At 48.4% G+C, this 21234-nt stretch overlaps 3 protein-coding genes across 3 annotated transcripts; 2 read left to right on the top strand and 1 right to left on the bottom strand.

Annotated features, from left to right (window-relative positions):
- Positions 1-7223: 7223 nt before the first annotated feature.
- FIESC28_08362 (uncharacterized protein) lies at positions 7224-9347 on the bottom strand (the record flags this gene model as incomplete). The annotated part of the gene is made up of 12 exons (XM_031162500.1): positions 7224-7277; positions 7332-7358; positions 7406-8167; positions 8221-8252; positions 8481-8623; positions 8689-8724; positions 8775-8813; positions 8866-8886; positions 8949-8964; positions 9018-9087; positions 9179-9189; positions 9314-9347. 12 exons carry the CDS (start codon positions 9345-9347, stop codon positions 7224-7226), a joined length of 1245 nt encoding a protein of 414 aa, XP_031013513.1.
- A 1236-nt stretch (positions 9348-10583) lies between these two features.
- Positions 10584-14176, top strand: FIESC28_08361 (uncharacterized protein; the record flags this gene model as incomplete). The annotated part of the gene is made up of 2 exons (XM_031162499.1): positions 10584-10679; positions 10769-14176. The coding sequence occupies 2 exons, from the start codon at positions 10584-10586 to the stop codon at positions 14174-14176; spliced, it is 3504 nt and encodes a 1167-aa protein (XP_031013512.1).
- Positions 14177-15605: 1429 nt separating this feature from the next.
- FIESC28_08360 (uncharacterized protein) lies at positions 15606-19676 on the top strand (the record flags this gene model as incomplete). Its single annotated transcript, XM_031162498.1, has 5 exons — positions 15606-15664; positions 15748-18717; positions 18769-19438; positions 19509-19543; positions 19589-19676. 5 exons carry the CDS (start codon positions 15606-15608, stop codon positions 19674-19676), a joined length of 3822 nt encoding a protein of 1273 aa, XP_031013511.1.
- Between the last annotated feature and the right edge of the window lie 1558 nt (positions 19677-21234).

Here is a 21234-nt window from a genome sequence, read left to right as displayed (position 1 = left end):
GCTTTCCCTATCCTTAGACCTAAGCTCGAAGCTCAGCCCGGGCCTCTCCTGGTGAGCTGATGCCATCGTGAGATTGGGTTGTGCAATGAGATCGGATTCCACTGGAGTGGAGGAATTTTAATGGAGACTCTGGAAAGTTTTTCTCTTTTTACTTTTCGTTACACCATCGTGAGGTTGCTTAGAAAGATTTCGTCACTCTGGCCTCATTGAAGGGCGTGTTTTGTTTGAATTTTTCCCGATTTATATGATGACTACAGTACTGAGATCGTTGACACAACGACTCCAGCTTAATAATTATGGGTAAAATAACGGTAGTCATGGTGTTTCTTTAACTTGTCAGTCGCCGATTAACGGCCCTGATGACTGTGTCTACATAGACTATGACTTGCGTGAACTTGGTCTGATCTGATCTGATCTGATCATCAGCACGTTTCGAGTAGCGGCGCGTGCCTGGCACTTGTTTGAGGTTTTTCAGGCCGTGATTCTAATTCTGACTGTGACTAACTCTGTGACTGTGTCTGTCTATAGGTGGATCTTTTTCCTTCATTCTTTCTCAGACGTGACCTTGTCCTGTCCTGTCCTTGGTTTGATTGACATTGACTTTGGCCTGACCTTGCGATCCTTGACCTTGACCTTGATTTAGCAATCGCTCAGGTCCGACTGAAGCCGCCCGCTCTTCCCGCTGGAAAGTCCTCTAAAGTCCAGGGGGGAGTGCGCGTGCATGCTCTTTTGATTGGTTCACAGGCGCCCTCAAGTGCCGTGTCATTCAAAGATTGGCCGCATGGGCCAGAAAGAGCTTCATATTGGTTACGGACAGACCTCACGGTACCTGACCGAAAGCAAGATTTTCTTTACTTACTTGTATCCGTAGATGAAAACTTTTCTTCATTTTAGTCAATTAATTCCCGGTTTCTTGGATACGATGCTCTCCTTACCGCTCCGCGTGGTTAACTCAGGGTCTGTCTGACTGTGTCTGCTGACAGCCTCAGGCTCTCAAGCAAGGGTCGATCAAGTTGACTCGAGTTGAGTCATGAGAATCATCTAGAGAGGTCTCAGTGTTTAGGTTAGTTACTTATCATAAGGGCGATATAGACCGGAGCAAAAGCCCAAAGACACTCGTTAGTCTATCATCCACAATGTTTAACTCAACGGTCGTCTTACAGTAGGCATTCTATCAGTGACATTCTGATAACGGCTGCCAAGCTCGCATGCTGTTAGATTTGCAATTCAAACCCCTGACATAGCGGCTTCAAGCTTGCCGTGGTATAGCGATAGCGTTGCATCCTATGCGTTCTGTGCTTTCGCTTCAGCGGCAGGCAATGACTCCGAACTGAAATCCAGCCAAGTATTGCAATCCTATTCCTATTGCGATGTACAATTCTCACGACCAGTCTGGGGTTGACATCTGGGCCTGTCGCGAGCCGCATGCTGATGCTGATGCTGATGCTGATGCTGATGCTGGTGCTGATGCTCATCATGCTCCCTGACGTCGTTACTCGGATGAGTCTCGAACCTCTGGGCAAGCGAGATGAGGTCGGTTCAACAGTCTGTCATCGATTTTGACCTATCATATCAAAACGTCCAACTTCGCTTCCGCTCCTCACCTGCAGGATGAACATCATCCCTTGCATATGGTGTTTTCGACGCAGACACGTTTTTTCAGAGACATTCGGAAGCAGGGGCCACCTGGCTTGAATAACGGTTTCTCCTGCAAAGTTTTCTTTTTCCTTCTGTTGCCCTTACAGCTTTTGCCTCCGTGTCGTATGTCTTTGGCTGAAGGTGGCTTGGGTGGTCTAGGCTTTAGCCTGGAGCGTTGCATTGTGCCTTGTCTTGCTTACTAGGCAGATCTGACATATCACATTCCACGTGCGTTCCCCCGCATTCTTGCAATGTCGTTTTCTCTCTCGAGCCGGGGTCAATATTTGTTGAACCAAAAAGTCGGCTGCACTGGCGCAAATTTGCATTGAAGGAGCTTGTCACTTTTGTCAGGGCCCGTCATGCCACAATGCCTCTACTGCAGGTTCTGCTGCAACCAGCAAGGATGTGTGCTCTTATTGTCTCTGCTATATCTGTACTGTACAGTACTGTCTGTATGTACATTTAGGTAGGGACACAGTCAGATTTCGAGATGAGGTTTCGAGATAGGTATGCTCTAGAACACTTCTACGTCTTCCTGAGATTACGCTCTTCAAGTGAAAGGTCTTCGAGAGACATCAGCCAAGAAAAAGGAGGTAATATTGGCCACTCAGCCAACATCTGACAGTCGAGAATATGTTTCCACCCAAGGGCATATCTCTAGCTTCAACGTCTGTGCGATGCCTGCTCCTGCCGTCCTGTTCACCAACACCAAAACCAAAAGACCAAGCCAGCCCGGGGGCATGATTCCTATCAGGCTTCTGCATCTGGATGCTTTTGGACAGAAGGTAAGCCTGCCGTCGTGGCTTATCAGGGGGTATTCTACCTTGCCGTGCAATCCCCGTGCCTGCGCTGAGTGGTCAATTGGGACATGGGGGTTACACACAAGTTCACAGACTGGGTTATCATGGGCGCTCCAAGGGTTCAAATGTCGCCTTTGAAACACCCCAGCGTAACCCGTACTCTACACAATCGACAGGCCTGCGTCGGGACCATCGAAGATCCATTTCGGCCGCCTCGCTTGGACGCAGAGGAGAGGCAAAGAGCCAAGAGGTTTTGTGGTCTAGGTGTCGGGTGCTGGCGGCTCAAAAGAGACAGATATTTGAATACCTCATTTGTACGATACGAGGCAAAGAGTTTCTGTACGTCGAGAGTCCTAGAAGAGACTTGTCATGTTGCACCGAACATAAACCTCTAGGAAGAGGACAAGACAGAGAAACAGGCGTGTGTGGCGAGACTGAGGCAGACAGAACTGGTGATTGCAACGAGGCGAATCGAAATCGGGATATCGTTGCATTGCATCGAGCTGCTTCTTCCGTCGTAGCAGTTTGATGAAAGATGTGGTTGTCAGTCTCAGGCTGTTTGTTGTACTGTAAGTCTTGTACAGTACAGTAATTCTTCACGATGACCCTCATTTGCAGGATAGGACGATGCAGCACTTCTGGCAGCTGAGATCGCCACGCGGTTGCATTTCGTTGTACGCAACAGTTTGAGAGTCTGAGCCAATCATGTCTGATCCAACCCCAGACTTTTCTTGTGCTGCGCCCCTTGACGTGGGGAACTTGCCATGATTGTTGGAGAGAGATAGAGGTAGAATGATAAGAGGAGGAGAATGAGAATGAGACTTGTCGAGTTTGCGGGGAGCCGAGGATGCTTCCGTGCCGTCCTGTAGGTCTACTGTAGTAGCTATGGACATGCATTTGCAGTAGTACTGTACAGTACAGTAAAGCAAAGTAATTGTCATGAATGGCATTGTCCAACGTCCCATTTTCCAATTTCCTGAGGTATCACTGAATTTACCTGTCACATTGCGTTTGTCGCTACTGTAATAGTCTGATTCCTAACCCATAAGAGGTTGTCACGGCGTCTTGTGTTGCACCGAACCAACCGAGTGTCTAGGTCTTGGCAGAACAGACCACTGACGCTTGAGCCCCAGTAAATTAATTATTACGCTACAATACAACTTACCCCGGATTTCTCCAGGCTTCGGACTCGGCATCGTCGGTGGCTGAAGTTGCCGTCCGCAGCGGTTAGGCTACACCATGAAAATTATTGTTTGTACTAGTATCCGTAAAGCGTTACGAGTCCAAGACATCCGTGAATAGTCCTTCTCTCTTTGTTTGTTCCAGTAGGCGCTTACACCAGAGAATGGTGTGATTGTTACAGTTCCATGGCCCTGGGGCCGTCTGTGCTTGCTATGCTGCGCTGTGCTGTGACGGACAACAAAGTCCATGAGCGTAAAAGAACCAACATGCTACACTTTCAGTTGGTGGCTGACTGAAAGGAGAAAAGCAAACACAACCCTTCCGTGATACGGTTATTGGCTATAGCCGCTCATGAAGATCCGACCGCTTGGGCCAGTCTGCAATCTGCGGCAAAGCTCTGACGACATCCATCCATTATCTTGAGCCTCCTGCATGTAGTAGAGGTATACAATATGTATTGCGGTAATTGATGGGCAATTGGATCGTCTTGCATGAAAGGGAGATTATCAAACAGCCTCCGCCATGCATGTATGTATGTTTGCTTCCTTGTTGAACTCATTTCATTTAGTCGAAACGCAACTATTCAGACCACTATGCCTCCTAGTCTCTAGAGAGAGTCTAATTGATAGGGGCATCTATAATTCGAGTCAAGTTGGCTGGGCTTCACAAGGTCACACCCCCTTTCTCGTGACCGTCTCGACCTTGAAGGTATTGCTATTCCTCTACTTATCCCACCGTCTCCGTTAGGTTGGTTTGGCTTCTGGTGCTTGTGTGATTAGCCAGAGTATGTAGTGATCATCTTGCCTGGTTGTATCCTAGTGCGCAAAAGGGAACGCTGCACAGAACAACTCTACCATCAAAGGAGGGGGACTAAATTGCGGAGGTGGCGCCTGAGTTAGTTGACTTTGTGATGTCTTAGTATCAAACCTGCAATGGGATGTCTTGTTCTGTGTCCATGTGATCTTTCGTGTGACGACGTAGGATTCGTATGCTCTTCGCTGCAGGAACTCCAGACCCTGGACTATGTCAATATTGTCGATGACATGCTTGACAGGCAAAAAAGGGCGCGTCTGGCCCTTTCTTGGCTTGGGTAAGAGAACAGACAGTGAGGGGGTGGGTGTGCTGACCTCTCACGGGACCGCAGTGATGATCTTGGTGAGGTTACTCTTCCGTGGGGGATAATGATGATCTGCGATAGGGGGACTGGTCTAGGGTAGTGATAACGGAGATGATGCTCCACGTTTGAGTCTGAGGGTCAAGCTCGTTCTTGAATCACTGGATTCAAACTGTTTGATGACAAAAGATGGTGTATATCGAAGTCTTGGTATACACTTCATTAGGAATACAATGAGCGTTTTACTTACCACAGTGTTTCCAGGTACAGGATTGGTTGTCGAAGTTGCCATGGCCTATGAGGGTCCAGACTTCAACCTCACCTCAGACAGCATTATCTCACTAACTTCACTTGAACAACCTCACACCTGCGCTTCTGATACATCACCAGAAACAACACGGAAAGTGGGTTATGTCATGCCATACCATGCCATGCCATGCGACTTTTCTAACGGCGCCCTTTCCCCTCCTATCATGCACTTACCCGGTGAGCTTCTGCGCCTAAACCAAATCGACTGTACAAGCTGTTTTTACCCGAGACCTGCCATGCAGCTTGCTACCGATCCGGCGTGTTCACGTATTATGCAAAAACCACTGTATGTTTCCGCACCGGTCCGGATGGCCGCAGTACACCGAGCCGGATGACTACCGCGCGGGATATCACGATGGATCTATAAGTGGATTTCGTGATTCACCGAGGAGGGGCTCGGTATAGAGTTGATGGAGTTTGTTAGCGACAACAATAACCTTAATGATGAGTTGGCTCAAGGCAAGGGCGATTGGGTCAATGCAAAAGAGACCAGAATTGACGATAGGGTTGTTTGTTCAATTCACGCCTCGGAGCAACTGCCGGCGATCTTGAGCGAGATGGAGCTTGACAGCAATAACCTTGATGATGAGTTGGCTAGAGACAAAGTCAAAGCGCCAATGCAATTCAGAAACCCTGGATAGTTGTAGAATATGCATTTGCTGCCTCGTAACAACGTAATCGTTGTTGGTCTTGAGTTGAATGGAGTCGTCTCTGCAAATGCATGATGCCCAAGTCTAGACATGTAAGTCAAAGTTTCCACGAGAAAAGAGACAACTGGGAATACGAACAGCATATGCATCTCTCACTGGAGCATGGTGTTTGACTATCAACGATCTCGACGTTCGTAGGCCCTGGCTTCAGAAGTCAGTGGCCCCTTTGAGCTAGGAATTCTTCCGGAAACCGCTGCATCTCGAGTATCGGGAGCCCCAGAGGCTCACAACAGCTTCATGGTTGAAGTCCCATAAGTGGAAGTAGAGACATGCATTCAAATAGTACCGAAAAGTATGCCCAGTCGTGGACTCGCTCTCACAAGGTGTTCGGTCCTTACTGGGCAGGCATTGAATGAGGCCCGTTGCAGCTTTGGGACGAAAGCAACTGGAGACAGCTATCATAGGATACACGTGGAGGTTCGATAAGATATCGATAATGACAGGGCAGCAGTGTAATAGTCAGTGTGTACTTAGTAGGCATCTTGATTTCTGCTACCCACGAACAAGGTATAGCAAGCTCTTGGAGTATGCCAGCTGGCGATGCAGGACCCCTTCGACTTTACATGAAGGATATCTTCGAGACCTGAGAAGTCTCTGCAGCAATATGGATGACAACAAAGTTGAATGGACCGCCACGTTCGACAGCTGCAGTTCCTAACCGTACTTCAATGATGACAGATGGACCCAGTACTCACGTAGCTCATCAGCCAGACAATCATGCTTGTCTCCAGTATACGAATATTGCCAGTCCAAATACCAACATAACATGAAGTAGGGTAATGGAATAACATTGATGCTTGTCAAGCCCAAATTTTGTTTCACTAAATTGAGGTTTCAAACTCCTCTTACAAACAGTAGGATCATGGTAAGCAGAACTCTTGTAGGTAGCAAGTAAACATCTATTCCAAACGTCTAATGAATCTATATCATGATCTATCTCGATCCCGAAGTTTTTAGATCGACCGCCAATATTCCGCTTGTTCAATCCAGGGGCCAAGATCCCTAATCCCCAAGCCTCACAATGACAATAGGTAAATGAATTTGGTATAGCAATATGTTTATAGTTTTGTGTGAGCTATGTCAGGTTAGTTCGTCCCATTGGTGTCCTGATTAACGTCTTCGGCCACAGTATATGGGCCATCCGTAAAAGCCCAAGAGACGACCGATGGTCATTGACTGACAAGTGACTTTCTGACTGGTGTCATGAGATCCGGTTCACTGCCGATCATTGTTCTCCGTGATCTCTGAATCCGCAAGTCTATTTTGTTAGCTCAAAAACGAACTGAAAATTGTCCCCAAATCCATAACTTCAGCTAAATGAGCTATAGCAGCTTGTATGAAAGGCTCTATGGTCGAAAAGGACGCCATCCGTGTATACAATAAACATCGTTTCCCGGCCTGGTTGATCTGCGGCCTTCCATAACACCCAACTCACCATCTTGTTCCGCAAAAGCGCCATCTAGTAATCGCTTAAGCGCGCATGATCATGGCCTCACGGTCAGGGCCGGTGCCAATCCACTTGACCTAGGAGATGTCAGCAAAAGCCTGTCAAGCGGAAACCTTTGAGAATAAACCTACCTTAACTCCAACATACTTCTCAATGTACTGAGATCTATTAGCAAAACCCAATCTCACAATGTCGCTTATCCTACCTCGATGTATTCTCTGGCTTGCTTAGGGAGGTCGTAGAAAGTCTTCGCGCCAGTTGTGGGCTTCTGCCAGCCGGGCATCTCGTGGTAAACTACCTCGGCGCGTTCCAGGAGGTCGAGGTCAGCGGGGTAGTGGTCGAGTTCCTCACCATCAACCTTGTAGGCAATGGCAATCTTGATTGTCTCAAAAGTGTCGAGGACGTCGAGCTTCGTAAGGTTCAGAGCGGAGTAGTAGTTGATCGAAGCGCTGTACTTGACAACCACAAGGTCGAGCCATCCACATCTACGGCGACGGCCAGTCGAGGTTCCCCATTCTCGTCCAATCTCCTGGAGCTGGGTTCCAATCTCTCCAGTATCCTCAGTCTTGAAAGCTCCCTGACCAACTCGTGTCGTGTAAGCCTTCACAACACCGATTGTCTCAGTGATGTTCTTGGGGTTCAAGGTAAGACCGCCAATGATGCCACCGATCGTTGTGTTGGACGAGGTGACGAATGGGTATGAGCCATACTTGATGTCGAGCATCAGGGCGTTAGCTCCCTCAACAATAATGTTCTTGTTGTCCTCCTGGGCTGCCTTCATGAAGGAGACACCGTCAACAGCGTACTTTGCGAGTTTCGGTCGGTATTCGTCAAATCGAGCGATTTCCTCCTCGAGGTCGTATTCGAAAAGGTCTCCGAAGCGCTTGCGGTAACCGGCTTCGAGGCGGCGAAGCTTGGAGTCAAATAGCTCCTTGTTGAAGACGTCAACGAGACGAACGCCCTCTCGCTATGAAGGGTTTAGTGAACATTCAGTTGATACTTAAACCGAATTTATCTTACTGCCGCGGCCTTGGAGTAGGTAGGGCCGATACCTGTTATCAATGTTAGTAAAATCCCACCACATAGTGATTCCAAGGGTGCTAAAGCACACAAGACTAAGATTCATCATGATAGTAGATATCCCGATTATCCTTAGTCTCGTGCTTCTCTGGCAAGAGCCCGAGGAAGGACGATAACGTGCCTCTGCCGGTGGTGCCGATCTTCTTGTCTGTCGAACTGTTAGATGTGCATCGCGCTCGATTACTGTTACAGGGACAAACCTCCGAGTTCCTTCTCTTCAAGTCCATCGACTGCGATGTGCTGCTGCAAGATGATATGTACTCGGTCCGACACGAGCAGGCGATCCTCGACTGAGGGGAGACCCTTCTCTACCAATGCGGCCATCTCCGAGAAAAAGCTTGGACTGAAATTAAGTTAGCATATCGAACGCCCACAAGAAGCATAGTAGATGATAACATCAAGACTTACACGTGGAAAACGACGCCGCTGCCAATGAAGTTGAGGCTTGATATCTTAGCTTCGGATCTTATAGGTATCGCATCTTGGAAAATTACCAGTTGGGGTTGATAAGTCCACTGGGCAGAAGGTGGAAGCTAGATGCATGTCAGTAGCTATCAGGAGACTCTCATGTTTGCTTCTGCGCACCTGTAGGAGACGCCATTGGCGCTGTAGAGAAGAAGTTGAATATTAGTTAATAAGCACAACTGGCAAAGGGATAGTCGACTAACACAATGGAGTGACCAGCTAATATAATGCGTTAGTATTCGTTGCATATTGAAGCGACCTAGTCGTCTTACCATTGTGACCTCCAGCAGCACGAGCGCAAAGTTGTGCCTCAGGGGCAAGGATGTCGGTCAACTTTCCCTTCTGTATAACAGCATATCGTTAGAAATCAGGCCAGTAGCAGTATTGATAGAAAGAGGGATTTATTGAGTTCGAATCGCAAGGGAGTACGTACGCCCTCATCGCCTATGATTCAACAAGTTAGTATCTGGCCCTCATGAATATCGTAAATAAATCACCCCATGCTGGGTACTTGAGAACGCCAGAGCAAACCAGCAAGAGGCAATGCAGAGAATAAGACGAAACTCACCCCATTGAGCACCAAGAATAACCTTTATCGTCATATTGCGCGACTGTAAAATCTGTTGAACACGATGTTTGTCGATGTTGCAAGATAGAAAAAAAGGCGCGGGGCATGACGCGGGGCATCATCGGAGCGGGGCAGAAGCTTGCATGAGTTACGGTAGCACCGGCACCGGGGCTGTGAATCATTCCAGTAATTTAAGGTACAATTGTTAATACCCCAAGGAACCAAACAACAGCCCCTCTAAATTTATGGTTGCGCTCCATACCAGTATTCTTCTTAGTCACTATGGATAGCAATGCTCAATGATTTATTATACTAAAAGAGCACTTATGACGTACTTCCTCGATATGGGGAGGGAGTTTGCAAACGCCATCGTTGCGAGGTCAGTCACCCAGGAAAACCTACTATTTTTGTTCGTCTTTAAGAATATCATATGCCAAGCTTCAAGTCTTCATGGCATAAGGAGCCCTAGCCCTAGATAAGACTATTAAATATACCTGACGAGTCTCAAAGCCAGATGTTGAAAGCGGGTCCCAATGATCAGCAGTTTTTTTCTAACATTTGCTATAATTGACCAAAGAACAGCCCAGAGGATGATGTGATTTGGGGCTTGGACGGCTTTGACTAAAGTGACCAGGTGACAGAGACTTCTGCACATAGATAGATTACTGTTGTCATGGAGTTGAAGGCGAGTGAAATATTTCTCAACCTAGTAAGTTTTGATCTATACGTTAATTGGTATGGACATCAATCGCATTGCCATTGCTACCCATCGTGACCAGTCACGGGAAATACGAGTTTATCTGCTTATTTGCTTCCTTTATCCAAAAAGTTCTTTATCTACTACCTACCACAGGAAATACCATGTGAGATGCTGATTGGTTGGAGTTGTTAGTTGTAGTCAAAGTCTAGGTCAACGCTGAAAGCAGCAGTGTCTGAGCATTATCGAAGCCATTTTTCGATGCTGAATGGGATAACTTTAACAAATAGGTCCATCTAATGAGGCTACTGTTGTACTTTAGCGTCACTTGCTAGATTCACGATCCTTAGTCAAGTGGTTGGGGCAGCAATTGATCAATTCGAGGTTTAAGTGCACGTCACGTGCTGTCGCGTCACGAACGTTCGCAGTGCCTTCCTCTCTTTGTTTCCTTTCCGGTCAATTCACTTCAATTTAGCCGCAAGGAGACTCACTCTCTTCATTCTACTCCTCCGATTTTGCAGCAAGTTGTCTCCTCGTCTCAATCTTCACCTGGAAGATGCGTGACTCACCAAAATGATGGACTCCCAGTTGCTTCAAGCAGGCAGCAATGAGTCGCAGGATAGCCAGGCCATCATTGAGGCCTACAGGGCCGAGTTTGGCGTCGGCACGGTACGTCGACAGTGCAGCTGAAATCACTTTACACTGGGGTTTGCACCCATTCAACCAGGATGCGCTAACACTTGTATCGCTTCGTACAGCTTAGTAGTTCGCCTTCCAAAGTCGTGTCGTCCTCAAAAATGGGCATGTCAACCCCGAGACAAATACCTTCACCCACAAGCGAAGTCGTCGTGCTATCATCGGATCCGATAACCAATGAAACAGTAGTATCCGAGGCCGTTACTTCTCACGACGCGTTAGCAGATGAGGCGCGCTCAGTTAGACCCGCTCCTATGAGTGGCGATCCGTCGCACTGGGACGAAGCAGGGTTGGCACTGACACACCCAAAAAAGCAATGTACTTCGAAGGCCGGCATACTAAAAGAAGATACCCAGGGCCTCGAGAATCGCGTGAACTTGAGTACTGACAGGGACAAAACTCGAGGCCACGACACTTTCATTAAACCTCGAGATTTGAGCGACTTACAGGCGGGCCATGACAGCGCGAAGCTGCAAGAAGTGCAAAACGATGCACCCAAGCCTCTGATCGGGAGTACGAAGCCGCCGAATAGCGCTGCGGTCGGCGCCTTGCACAAAATGGACTTTTCTCAGCAAACCCCGACGCAGGTCAATTTCGACCGTGATTATAGCGAATTCTGCGATATTATACCCTCGAGTCCTGTCAATGGTGATACACAATCTGGATCTCTCGAGCCCCGGACTCTCCAAGATGACGACACAGGGGCCGTTAACTTTGCCAACTTAAGCGAGCTGGGTCGACCTTCATCCCAGGTCTCAGAGGATGCAGGCTTCGAGAACACTAGAGGTGACTGGAGACATCCTGATGGGACATCGCAGTTGAACAATGGCCAAACCCCGCACCGCCCCAATGCGCCGACATTCGAGACGCCCGCTGTCCCCAAGAACCCGTTTGCTGCGAAACCGAATATTGCTGCCCCTCTAGACGGAAGTCAATTGTTCGGCACGACGCAGTTTTCCTCAGCCGTTAAACACATTAGCCCAACATCGTCGCGACCTTCTCCGAAGCTTTTCAACTCGAAATCATCGAATCTTATAGAGACATCCCCGTTGAAGAATAGAGCCAACGTCTCATCGCCAACCGATATCCGTACATCGAGTCCTCAACGCCTGCACGAGATACCTGAGACATCGTTGAGAGATGAGCATGGGGACTCTACACGAGCGCAAACGCCACTGGGTACTAGATCTGCTGGTGGCGACATGATACCAGAGTCCCCTTCCTCCTCAGACCCTACACCTCGTGCCCAAGCACCCAGGTCATCAAGTACTACGGAGCCTATGTCGCATTACGAACCAATGAAGAAATCACAAGAGAGGAAGATCATGGGATCAATCGTGATTTCCCCCATGAACTCTGATGACGACTCCGACGACGCAATCCGACGGATGGAGAGGCGGAGGAGGATTGAACGAAAAAAGGCAAAGGCGGCAGAGGAGCTTGGTCGTGTTAGTTTCACGCCAAAGATCAGGCAAGACCCGACAGAGCAGCCATCAAGGAAGAAGAGAAAGCTTTCGCCAACTGAAAATTCGAAACCAAGTCATGCACAGTCCAAGGCTGGCAACGACCTCAACAAGGGTCAGGATTTGCCTGCCCTCGTGGATGATTCTCAAAAAGGAGTGGTGGCTTCCAACGAAACTCTTCCGGTTGAATCTACCAAGGCCACCCCTGGGCATAGCGCTCCCGAGAATCAGCAGATTGACCACGATGGTGACGTCGTGTTGATGGACGCCGATAAGGTTGTGGTAGATGAAGATATGATACCTGCCACCAGTCCAGCGCCATCCATACCACCCACAGCACCTATCGAATACCCAGAGCCATCAGAGCCTGAGCTACCCCGGCTCCCCATGGACGAAGGGGACTTGCCGGAAGGCCCTAACGATCACTCAGAGCCTTCATCGTTACCTCCGCCACGTAGACGAACCAACAGGACTTATGGGCGTGCAGTCCGGCAAAAACGCAAGAATCCTTTTCTTAGTTCTTCTAACTCGGATGGTTTGACGGGTGACTTCGAGTCGAAACCGGTGACCATGTCATCGCCTTTGCATAAGGTAGCTGCTGTTTCCATGATAGAAGAAGAGTCGGAGCGGGAATTACAGCCACCCCAGGAGGAGACTGTTAAGGCCGAGAAAAATCCAGCAGCACGGCGTAAGAAGACGGCCCGCGATGCTTACGCAGACCTCCCCCCACCGATGACAACTCGATCACGACGCAGTGATATACCTGAAGCTACTCCAGTGACTCCACTGGCCAGTCGCTCGGCTGGTCGGACACTACCAACATCATCGAGCTTGAGTGTTCTATCAACCACACCAGCACTCTCTTACAAGACCACACCCGGAACGCAAGACTCACCTGGCTCTGAACGACCAGAATCGGTAACACTTCCATCTCCAGGAGTTAATCACAGCTTGCGCAGGCAGCATGTCCGATCAGGAACAAAGTCAGAATCGCCCCAGCAGGGAGGGAAGTTGAGAAGGATATCCAAAAGACACCCGCGTCTTGATTCTGAATCTACCGATGAATTGCACCCTTCACCTGCCGCAAGCGTGCTAGAAAGGAGTATAGTACACAAATCTAGTAGGTCCTTCAAACAGAGCTTCGCTTCTGTACAGAAAACAGGACGGCTTTTTGATGGCATGGTGTTTGCCCTCTCCTTTTCAACGCAGTTCAAAGCCCAGGAGCGTAAGAAGATAGAGACGAAAATTACGCAGTCAGGGGGGACGATTCTTGCAGACGGATTTCAAGACATGTTTGAGCACTCGTCCATTATGAACACTATGAGTCCAGTAATGGACGAGGAAGACGCTTTGAGGCTTACCAAATCAAGCTACGATAGCGGATTTACAGCACTTATTGCTGATAATCACTCGCGAAAGGTCAAATACATGCAGGCATTAGCACTGGGCCTTCCATGTTTGGCTCCTCAATGGATCACGACTTGCCTCACCAAAGGGGCTATTGTGGACTGGGAACCCTATTTGCTTTGTGCAGGCGCATCTACTGTGCTCGGAAACGCGCTTCGGTCTCGAATCTTGCCAACATATTCAGCAGACGAAGCGAGACTGGCCGAAGTCATTGAGCAACGACCACGACTTCTGGATGGGCAACGAGTCCTTGTTGTTGTAGATTCAAAGAAGTCGCGCAACGAGGCCAAGGAGCCCTATGTCTTCCTTGCCAGTGTTTTGGGTCCATCGATCTCGAGAGTGTTTTCCACACAGCAAGCACGAGAAGTGTTGCTGGAACACCAGAAAGCAGGAAACCCGTTTGACTGGCTATATCTTGATAAAGGTACCGGAACAGTGGAGGCGGTTCTCGCGCCTGCGGAAATAACAGGCAATAAAAAGCGTCGGAAGTCGACAGCAGCTCAGGCCAAGCTTGACAATATCCGTGTCTTGGATGACGAGCTTGTGATCCAGAGCTTGATTCTGGGTCGCATGGTGGAAGCAGATGAAATGTATACATAACACCTATCGGGGTTTCTTTGTTTTTACACAGGCGTTGGGAGACCATAATTATTTTGGAGGATTAATACTGCAACTACTTACCTAGGTTGGTGCATTGGATGGCGTTGCAAAGCGGAATCTGAGGGGAGGTAAATACCTAGTACTGGCTGGCAGGCGTAACTAGATGGCCCCTGGCGTTTATATGAAGTTGTTTTGATTATATTGTTTTGCTTGCTGGGTGATATGCGGTAAAACAGAGCAAACGAACGGTTGCATCATCATGTCGTTATTCACTGGCCGGTAGCCTCTAACAGACGGGGCAGATATCTCTAGGGTGACCCTTTGGTTCCCACTCTAATCCCAAGCTTACGACAGTATCAAGGAATTTGGGCATCAAAGCTTGTTAGGCGAGGTGTTGGTGATCCATAGATTATGGAGTGGTTTCGAAGGTGCCTTCGCAAGGTAGGAAGGTAGTCACGGTAAGGTAAGTATGAGGGCGAGATTCAATAGACGTCCAACTAGCCCGGACCACTGAGTATAGATCTTATTTATTTGTGATAAATAAAATTGGTCGCATCTTGAGCTGTTTTTACTCATTTCACTCGAGCATTTGAAAAGAAAGCAAAGTTTGCTTTCGTGTGCTGTTGTTACCTAGTGTGCAATGCACTCATTCAATCGTCAATATTAATCATGCAGGGATCGATCGTTTCCAAGGGTACTACTGCAAGTCCCAGACATCCATTGGGCCTTTACGATGTAGGGGTCTGGAGAAGTCAGGATTAACAGCTGCGCCTGAATCAAGTAGGGCAATCTAGAAAGCCAAGAATTAAGCGCTTTAGATTTCCCATGTCTCGGCCTCGTGGTGGTTCCTTCCATCCATACCTAGTTTGCTAGTTACCAAACAACCGCAATTGTTTCCGCCTCCTCCATTCATCGCCACTATCAGTCAATCGATGGAGAATCGACAAACAATCTAGAACACAACTGTCGACCGTTCGAGACCTTGTAGATCTGCCGACACCCGGAGCATGGCCGGCCATTTGCGAGAACGGTACCTGGTAGCGGTAGGTCATTTCACAAGTTCACTTGGCGGTTCGTTTTGCAGATAGACTAATGAATCTGTTTGATGGTGCAGGATTCGTGTGTTACCACACAAACTTTGAAGCAATTCACTCGCAATACTTATAAACAATCGATTTGCTCGTGGTGATTCCCGAGAGCCTAAAGTACCCATATCGCCTTTTGGTTCGCTGGTATATACGTATCGTGTACATTGAGCACCAGTCCCTGCAGATCGCCACTACAATCGAGAACATAGTCGCTTACCAGAGATCAAATTCTCTTCGGAATACTCAAGTTTTCCTTCTGTTCTTCACTCTTAGGACTGTATTTCGAAGACAGGCATTAGCATAGATGGGGGTCAGGTAACGGTCAATTACCAGTCCTAAAAATGGCCTCATGCCCACCCAAGCTGGTTTCGGAACCAGCTCGTGAGAGGGAATCTTTCAAGTTTGTTCTCCCAATATTCTACCTATCCATGGTCGCATAGCGGGGCTAGTATATCCTTTGCACAATTACTCACAGGTTGCTAGGTATGGAGCGTCGCTGCTCAACGACATCACAGACTCGCCAAGTGAAGGCGCCTCTCCCCCAGGCCAAAACACTCCCTCAGATAACCCGTTCGAAGATGCTATTAAGCAGCAAAAGGCCTCAAGAGATACTGTACTTGCATCACTTGCACAGCTGGGCTTATGGAGGACAGGCACCGATCGCGCCCTAATCTCTCTGTTCGATCGCAATCATCAATACATCGTTGCGGAAACGACGCAAAAGTCATCTCTTGCACCTGGACCGATTCGATCGAGAAACGACCATGGAGAGTTTTGGTTGTATCCTGGGACATTTCCCCGGCAGCTTTCAGTGTGTGATCGGGCTCTTATGGCACAGAAGAATGACCCCTCTGCTCCGGAGACCGAGCTGCCCCTCACCCTGATACCCGACCTTGAAGCCGATGCTCGACTTTCGAAACTACCGCACCCCTTATCAGGATGTCCCGCTCGATTCTATGCTGCTGTTCCTATACGATCACCTTCAGGTGTCGATATTGGTGTATATTGTGTCGTGAATCCACAGCCTAGGGCAGCTGAGACATGGAGCGACAGCGACACTCAGGCTCTGCGAGAAGTCTCTTCGAATATCATGGACTATCTCCAATCCAAGAGCGTAGGCGATGCTTACAGAAGAAGTGTGAGAATGACGAGAGGAATCGGCTCCTTCGTGGAGAGGGAATCGACAATGGCAGGTTGGAGAGCCGGCGCTAGTTCTCCAGCATTCCACGACGACGTGACCAGAGAAGGTGCTCTAAATTCTGAACAGCAGGCTCTACAAAGATTTAGAGGCCTTAGTCTCCAGAAGACGCTCCCAGTGCATGTGCCGACACAGGCTAACACTGGAAGTGAGACGACTGCTGTGAGCTCTGGGGACACCGGACAAGCGAACATGACCAGTGTTTCGTCGAAAGACCCATCTGCTCGAGAATCCGATGCCGATGTGAAGGAGAAAGCGATGGCCAGGATTTTCTCACGCGCAGCCAATCTGATCCGCGAAGGTATCGAGATTGAGGGTGTCCTTTTTCTCGATGCTAATCTCGAGGCCTCAGCACTCGAAGGAATGCTCCATAACGATAGCCATTCGACTCCCGAATCTTCATCTAGTAGCGACGAGGCTTCTACTCAAACACCGGATGAAGAGGAACGGCGATGCTGTGGTATTCTCGGGTTTGCCACCTCTACATCATCAAGCATTAATTCAGATGCTGTGTCCGATCTTCACGCTGGCTTACCAATGAAGTTACTTGCAGCTCTTCTGAGACGATATCCTACCGGCAAAATCTTTAACTTCGATGAGGATGGTGAGCTTCTATCTAGCGGATCATCTGAGGAAGATCTGTCCACTTCTGTGTTCAGACAAGATGACCTTGTTGAGAGCTCGCCAACGGTCCTTTCCAGTAAGAAGGAGCGCCCTTGGTCAAGATCTTCAGAGGGGCCATCTCTATCAAGAGTATTCCCCGGTGCTAGAAGTGTGGCTTTCTTGCCTGTTTGGGATCCCAAGCGTGACCGATGGCTGGCAGGAGGCTTTGCCTACACTATGACACCCACAAGGTCCTTTACCATTGAGGGGGAGCTGAGCTATCTGAGAGCTTTTGGCATGCTAGCGATGTCAGAAACCCAGAGGCTCGAAGCTCTACTGGTAAATAAGGCACAATCGGATGTACTTGGTTCTTTGTCTCACGAGCTGCGGACTCCCCTTCATGGAGTCATGCTTGCGGCAGAGCTTCTTTCTGATACACAGCTGGACGTCTTTCAAGGGAACTTGCTGCGCACCCTGGAAACATGTGGTCGAACACTTTCCGAGACGATCGATCATCTTCTATACTTTTCTAAAGTCAACCAAGTTGCGGTCCACCGGAAGAGAGAACGCCGGGCACGAAAGAGATCCATCGTTGGCGACCCTTCCGCAACACTAGCAGCGAGTACTTCCATGTCCGAAGTCCGATTAGACGCTTTGGTTGAAGAAGTCATGGACAGTGTCTTTGCTGGCCATGTTTTTCGACGTAACGAAGCCGACAAAGTTTGGCAAACTAGTAATAGAAGCGGACGCCTGGATATTGACGATGCACAATCTCCTGATTCGAATGAGTTGACAGGCGGTCAGGTTGATGATACCATCAAGTACGAAGTTCCGCTTGGACACGAGAGCCAGGTGGCAATCTTCCTCGACATCGACCCCTACGTACCGTATCGCTTCCATGTAGCCGCCGGTGCATTACGTCGCGTGGTGATGAATCTCTTCGGAAACGCGTTGAAATACACGCGACACGGCACAATCACGGTATCGCTTTCCCAAAAACCACTGTTTTCCAACAACCCGGACAGTAACAGACGAGTGGTACGGATTTCCGTTACAGATACCGGTCAAGGTATTTCCCCAGACTTTCTCCGGAACGATCTCTTCAAGCCGTTCTCTCAAGAAAACCACCTTTCGCACGGTACTGGGTTAGGATTGAGTCTGGTTAAGAAGATTGTAGCGTCCATGGGCGGCAAGATATCGATAGAGAGTAAAGTCAATGTTGGAACTACTGCAACTATTACACTACCTCTGTCTCGATCGAATGACCCGGACTCTTCACAACAGGGAGAGGAGAAGAACGAGGTTGACGAGGAGGCAAAACGGTTGAAAGGGTTGCGGGTGCGGTTAATCGGCTTCCCTTCAGAGGAAGAGATCAAGCCACGCACGGCAAGTGGTATTCCAATGTCTGCTATGCGGACCATGTGTCATCGATGGTTGGAGATGGACGTTATTCATGAATCTTCATGCCGGGACGTAGCACCGGATATTGTGCTGTGCAATGAGATGGCGATGGATGATCCTGTTTTAACCAGCGAGGAGCTCGTCAGATCTCCGGTGGTTGTCGTATGTGCCAATGCCATCACAGCGCACAAGCGATCTTCGGAGCGGAAGACATCCGAGGAACAGCGAGTTTATGAGTTTGTTTCTCAACCGTAAGTAACATCCAAACCTCAAGTTCTCGACCTACTAACACGGCATCATAGTATTGGCCCACATAAGCTCGCCAGGATTCTTCACATAGCTTTCCGTCGATGGGGAGACTTACAAGCTCTGTCACCACTGATGCCGACAAAGGTTGATGGGGAACCCTTAGACCAACAGCCCGACGACTCGACAAGGCCCTCGAATAGAGGAACTAAGAGAGCCAATGCTCCAAATGATAGCCCTGCGCCGTCAGGCCCGAGAACGGAGTCTATGAAACGCCCTGGGCCACCAACAAGGGCTTCTCCAGCAAATGCACACACAGAGGTGTCAAAGGAATCATCTTCTACAGACGGAGCTAAGAGCTTCCTATTGGTTGATGATAATCCCATCAACCTCTCAGTTTTGTGCGCTTACATGAAGAAGCTGAAGAGCAAGTATGCTACAGCAGCAGATGGACTTGAGGCTGTGGAAAGATTTCAGGAAAACCCTGACCTGTTTAGCTGCATTCTAATGGATATTAGTATGCCGCGAATGGATGGCATTGAAGCTACAAAACAGATACGAGCCTTTGAACATAGCAAAGAGCGGGAACCAGTAGTTATACTCGCTCTGACCGGGTTGGCTTCGGCAAGTGCCCAACAAGATGCATACGAAAGCGGAGTGGATGTTTTCTTGTCCAAGCCGGTTAAGCTCAAGGAGTTGAGCACTATACTGAGGGAAAAGGAGCTGGTATGAGTGTTAGATGAGTACAAGACAGGCGTAACAGGTACACGATTCGATGAGGATATAATATACATAGATCGGTGGACAGGATTTGCTAGGCGTTCGGGGTATGTACGTTGAGTTAGGCATGCCAAAGACTACCTACTATATACTCAGATGGAAGATCTTTTCAGATGCGGTCCAAAACTTGATGATACTTGAGAACATTCCCATATTTCGACATTCCGATGCTATCATATGGTAGCGATTTCCGATTGCAAGGTTTGATTGATGACTGTATAACCTCAAATTGATAAGCATAAGTTTCACACCAAGCCACAAAACGTATTGGACCGGATGTCTCGGCGGGCTGATGTATTGTCATGGTAAGATGGGACTCGGGTTTTTGGCATCGGCCGAGATCATATGTTTGGATTTTATTGTCGACTCTTGAGTGCCGAGAGGTCACCAGGTCTTCGCACTAGTGAACGTTAGTGGTTACACTGCATCGATAGCTAGGATCTGTGGGTGTTAGAGTCCGTGTTCATTTTGCTTTATGGCGTGGCATGTTTAATTATCGTGGCATACAAGAGAGGTATGCGTGGGCTTGTGTCTCTGCTCAATGCGGAGTATTCATATACTTGGGTCCATCTCGTAAGGGCGTTTAAGAGACATGACTGGAATTAATTGTCCTAATGAAAAACATCCTCTGATTCTGTGATCATTTGAGTAACCGAAGGCGTCCAAGTCGGGAACCGGCAATGCTAGAGTCTCCATTGTTGTGAAGCCCAGTTTTTAGCGTAGGTCTTCCTCGTGGCAGCTGTAATACATTTACCGAATATGACGTTGACGTTACTACAGAATGCTCAAAATTTAGGCATAAATTTATGTACCTAGCTTGATTACGGGACTAGATGATTTTCGGAGACGAGAAGACGGATAGGCAGTGAATTCAATAAGGAGACCAAACGCATAAATATACCAAGCAGATAGCAGCTCTCTGTATATCGAATTAGAACACCTTGAAGGCTAGGTAAACCAATGGCGTACTAGTCAAAGACTTCTGTTACCAAGTAGCCAAGCCAGCCAAGCCGACACTATGTAAAAAGGTGATAAAGGTCCGGTGTTTTGGGGTCTCGGTCATTAGAGAGAACTTGGCAAACTGGAGAACGAAGCGAAGCCAAGATCACGATTTCTATGGAATGTACAGTTTTGTAATAAGATAGGAGTTATGCACAGACCCATCCTAAGAAAAGGTCTGCCTAGATGAACCAAATCCAAAATTTTAATTCAGTCGATATGTTCTGATACGCTACCAGATTTAGATATTGCCGTGGCATTGAGTCCGGAATATCCGGAAGGTTACTGTACCAAGACTCGGAGGCCGGGGGCGCAACGGGACGATTCATGTACAGCAGTTGGTTTGTCATCTTACCCGTCACCCCCCCCCGTCAGTGAGACGATTTTCTTTGTATCGGGCTTTTCTCAACCCCATGAATAGCGGCATCCGCGGGACATCAGGGGCTCTAGAAAGTAATGAAAAAGAAGTTTTGCATGAGCGGCTGTCGAATGATGGTGGTTGAAGGGCACGGGCAAACAACACCATAGTCACGTCTATGTACGTCAGTTAATTGTCAACCCTGGAGACATCTAGATTGCCCCTGTTTAAGCAGAGACGAAGAGACGCGGCCAGTGGAGAAATATTAGAGATCAAATACACTTTGATAACATCACTGCAGTAAGAGCATGATGCTATTTGCACTTCTGCAAGATAAGCTCAGACACTAGCCAACTCATGCTGAGACAGACTCGTGGTGTTACAG

This window comes from Fusarium coffeatum (genome assembly GCF_003316985.1).
Source record: "Fusarium coffeatum strain FIESC_28 chromosome Unknown BRIP53273_contig_194, whole genome shotgun sequence".
Classification (NCBI taxonomy): Eukaryota; Fungi; Ascomycota; class Sordariomycetes; order Hypocreales; family Nectriaceae; genus Fusarium; species Fusarium coffeatum.
This window is presented reverse-complemented; position numbering and strand designations above follow the sequence as displayed.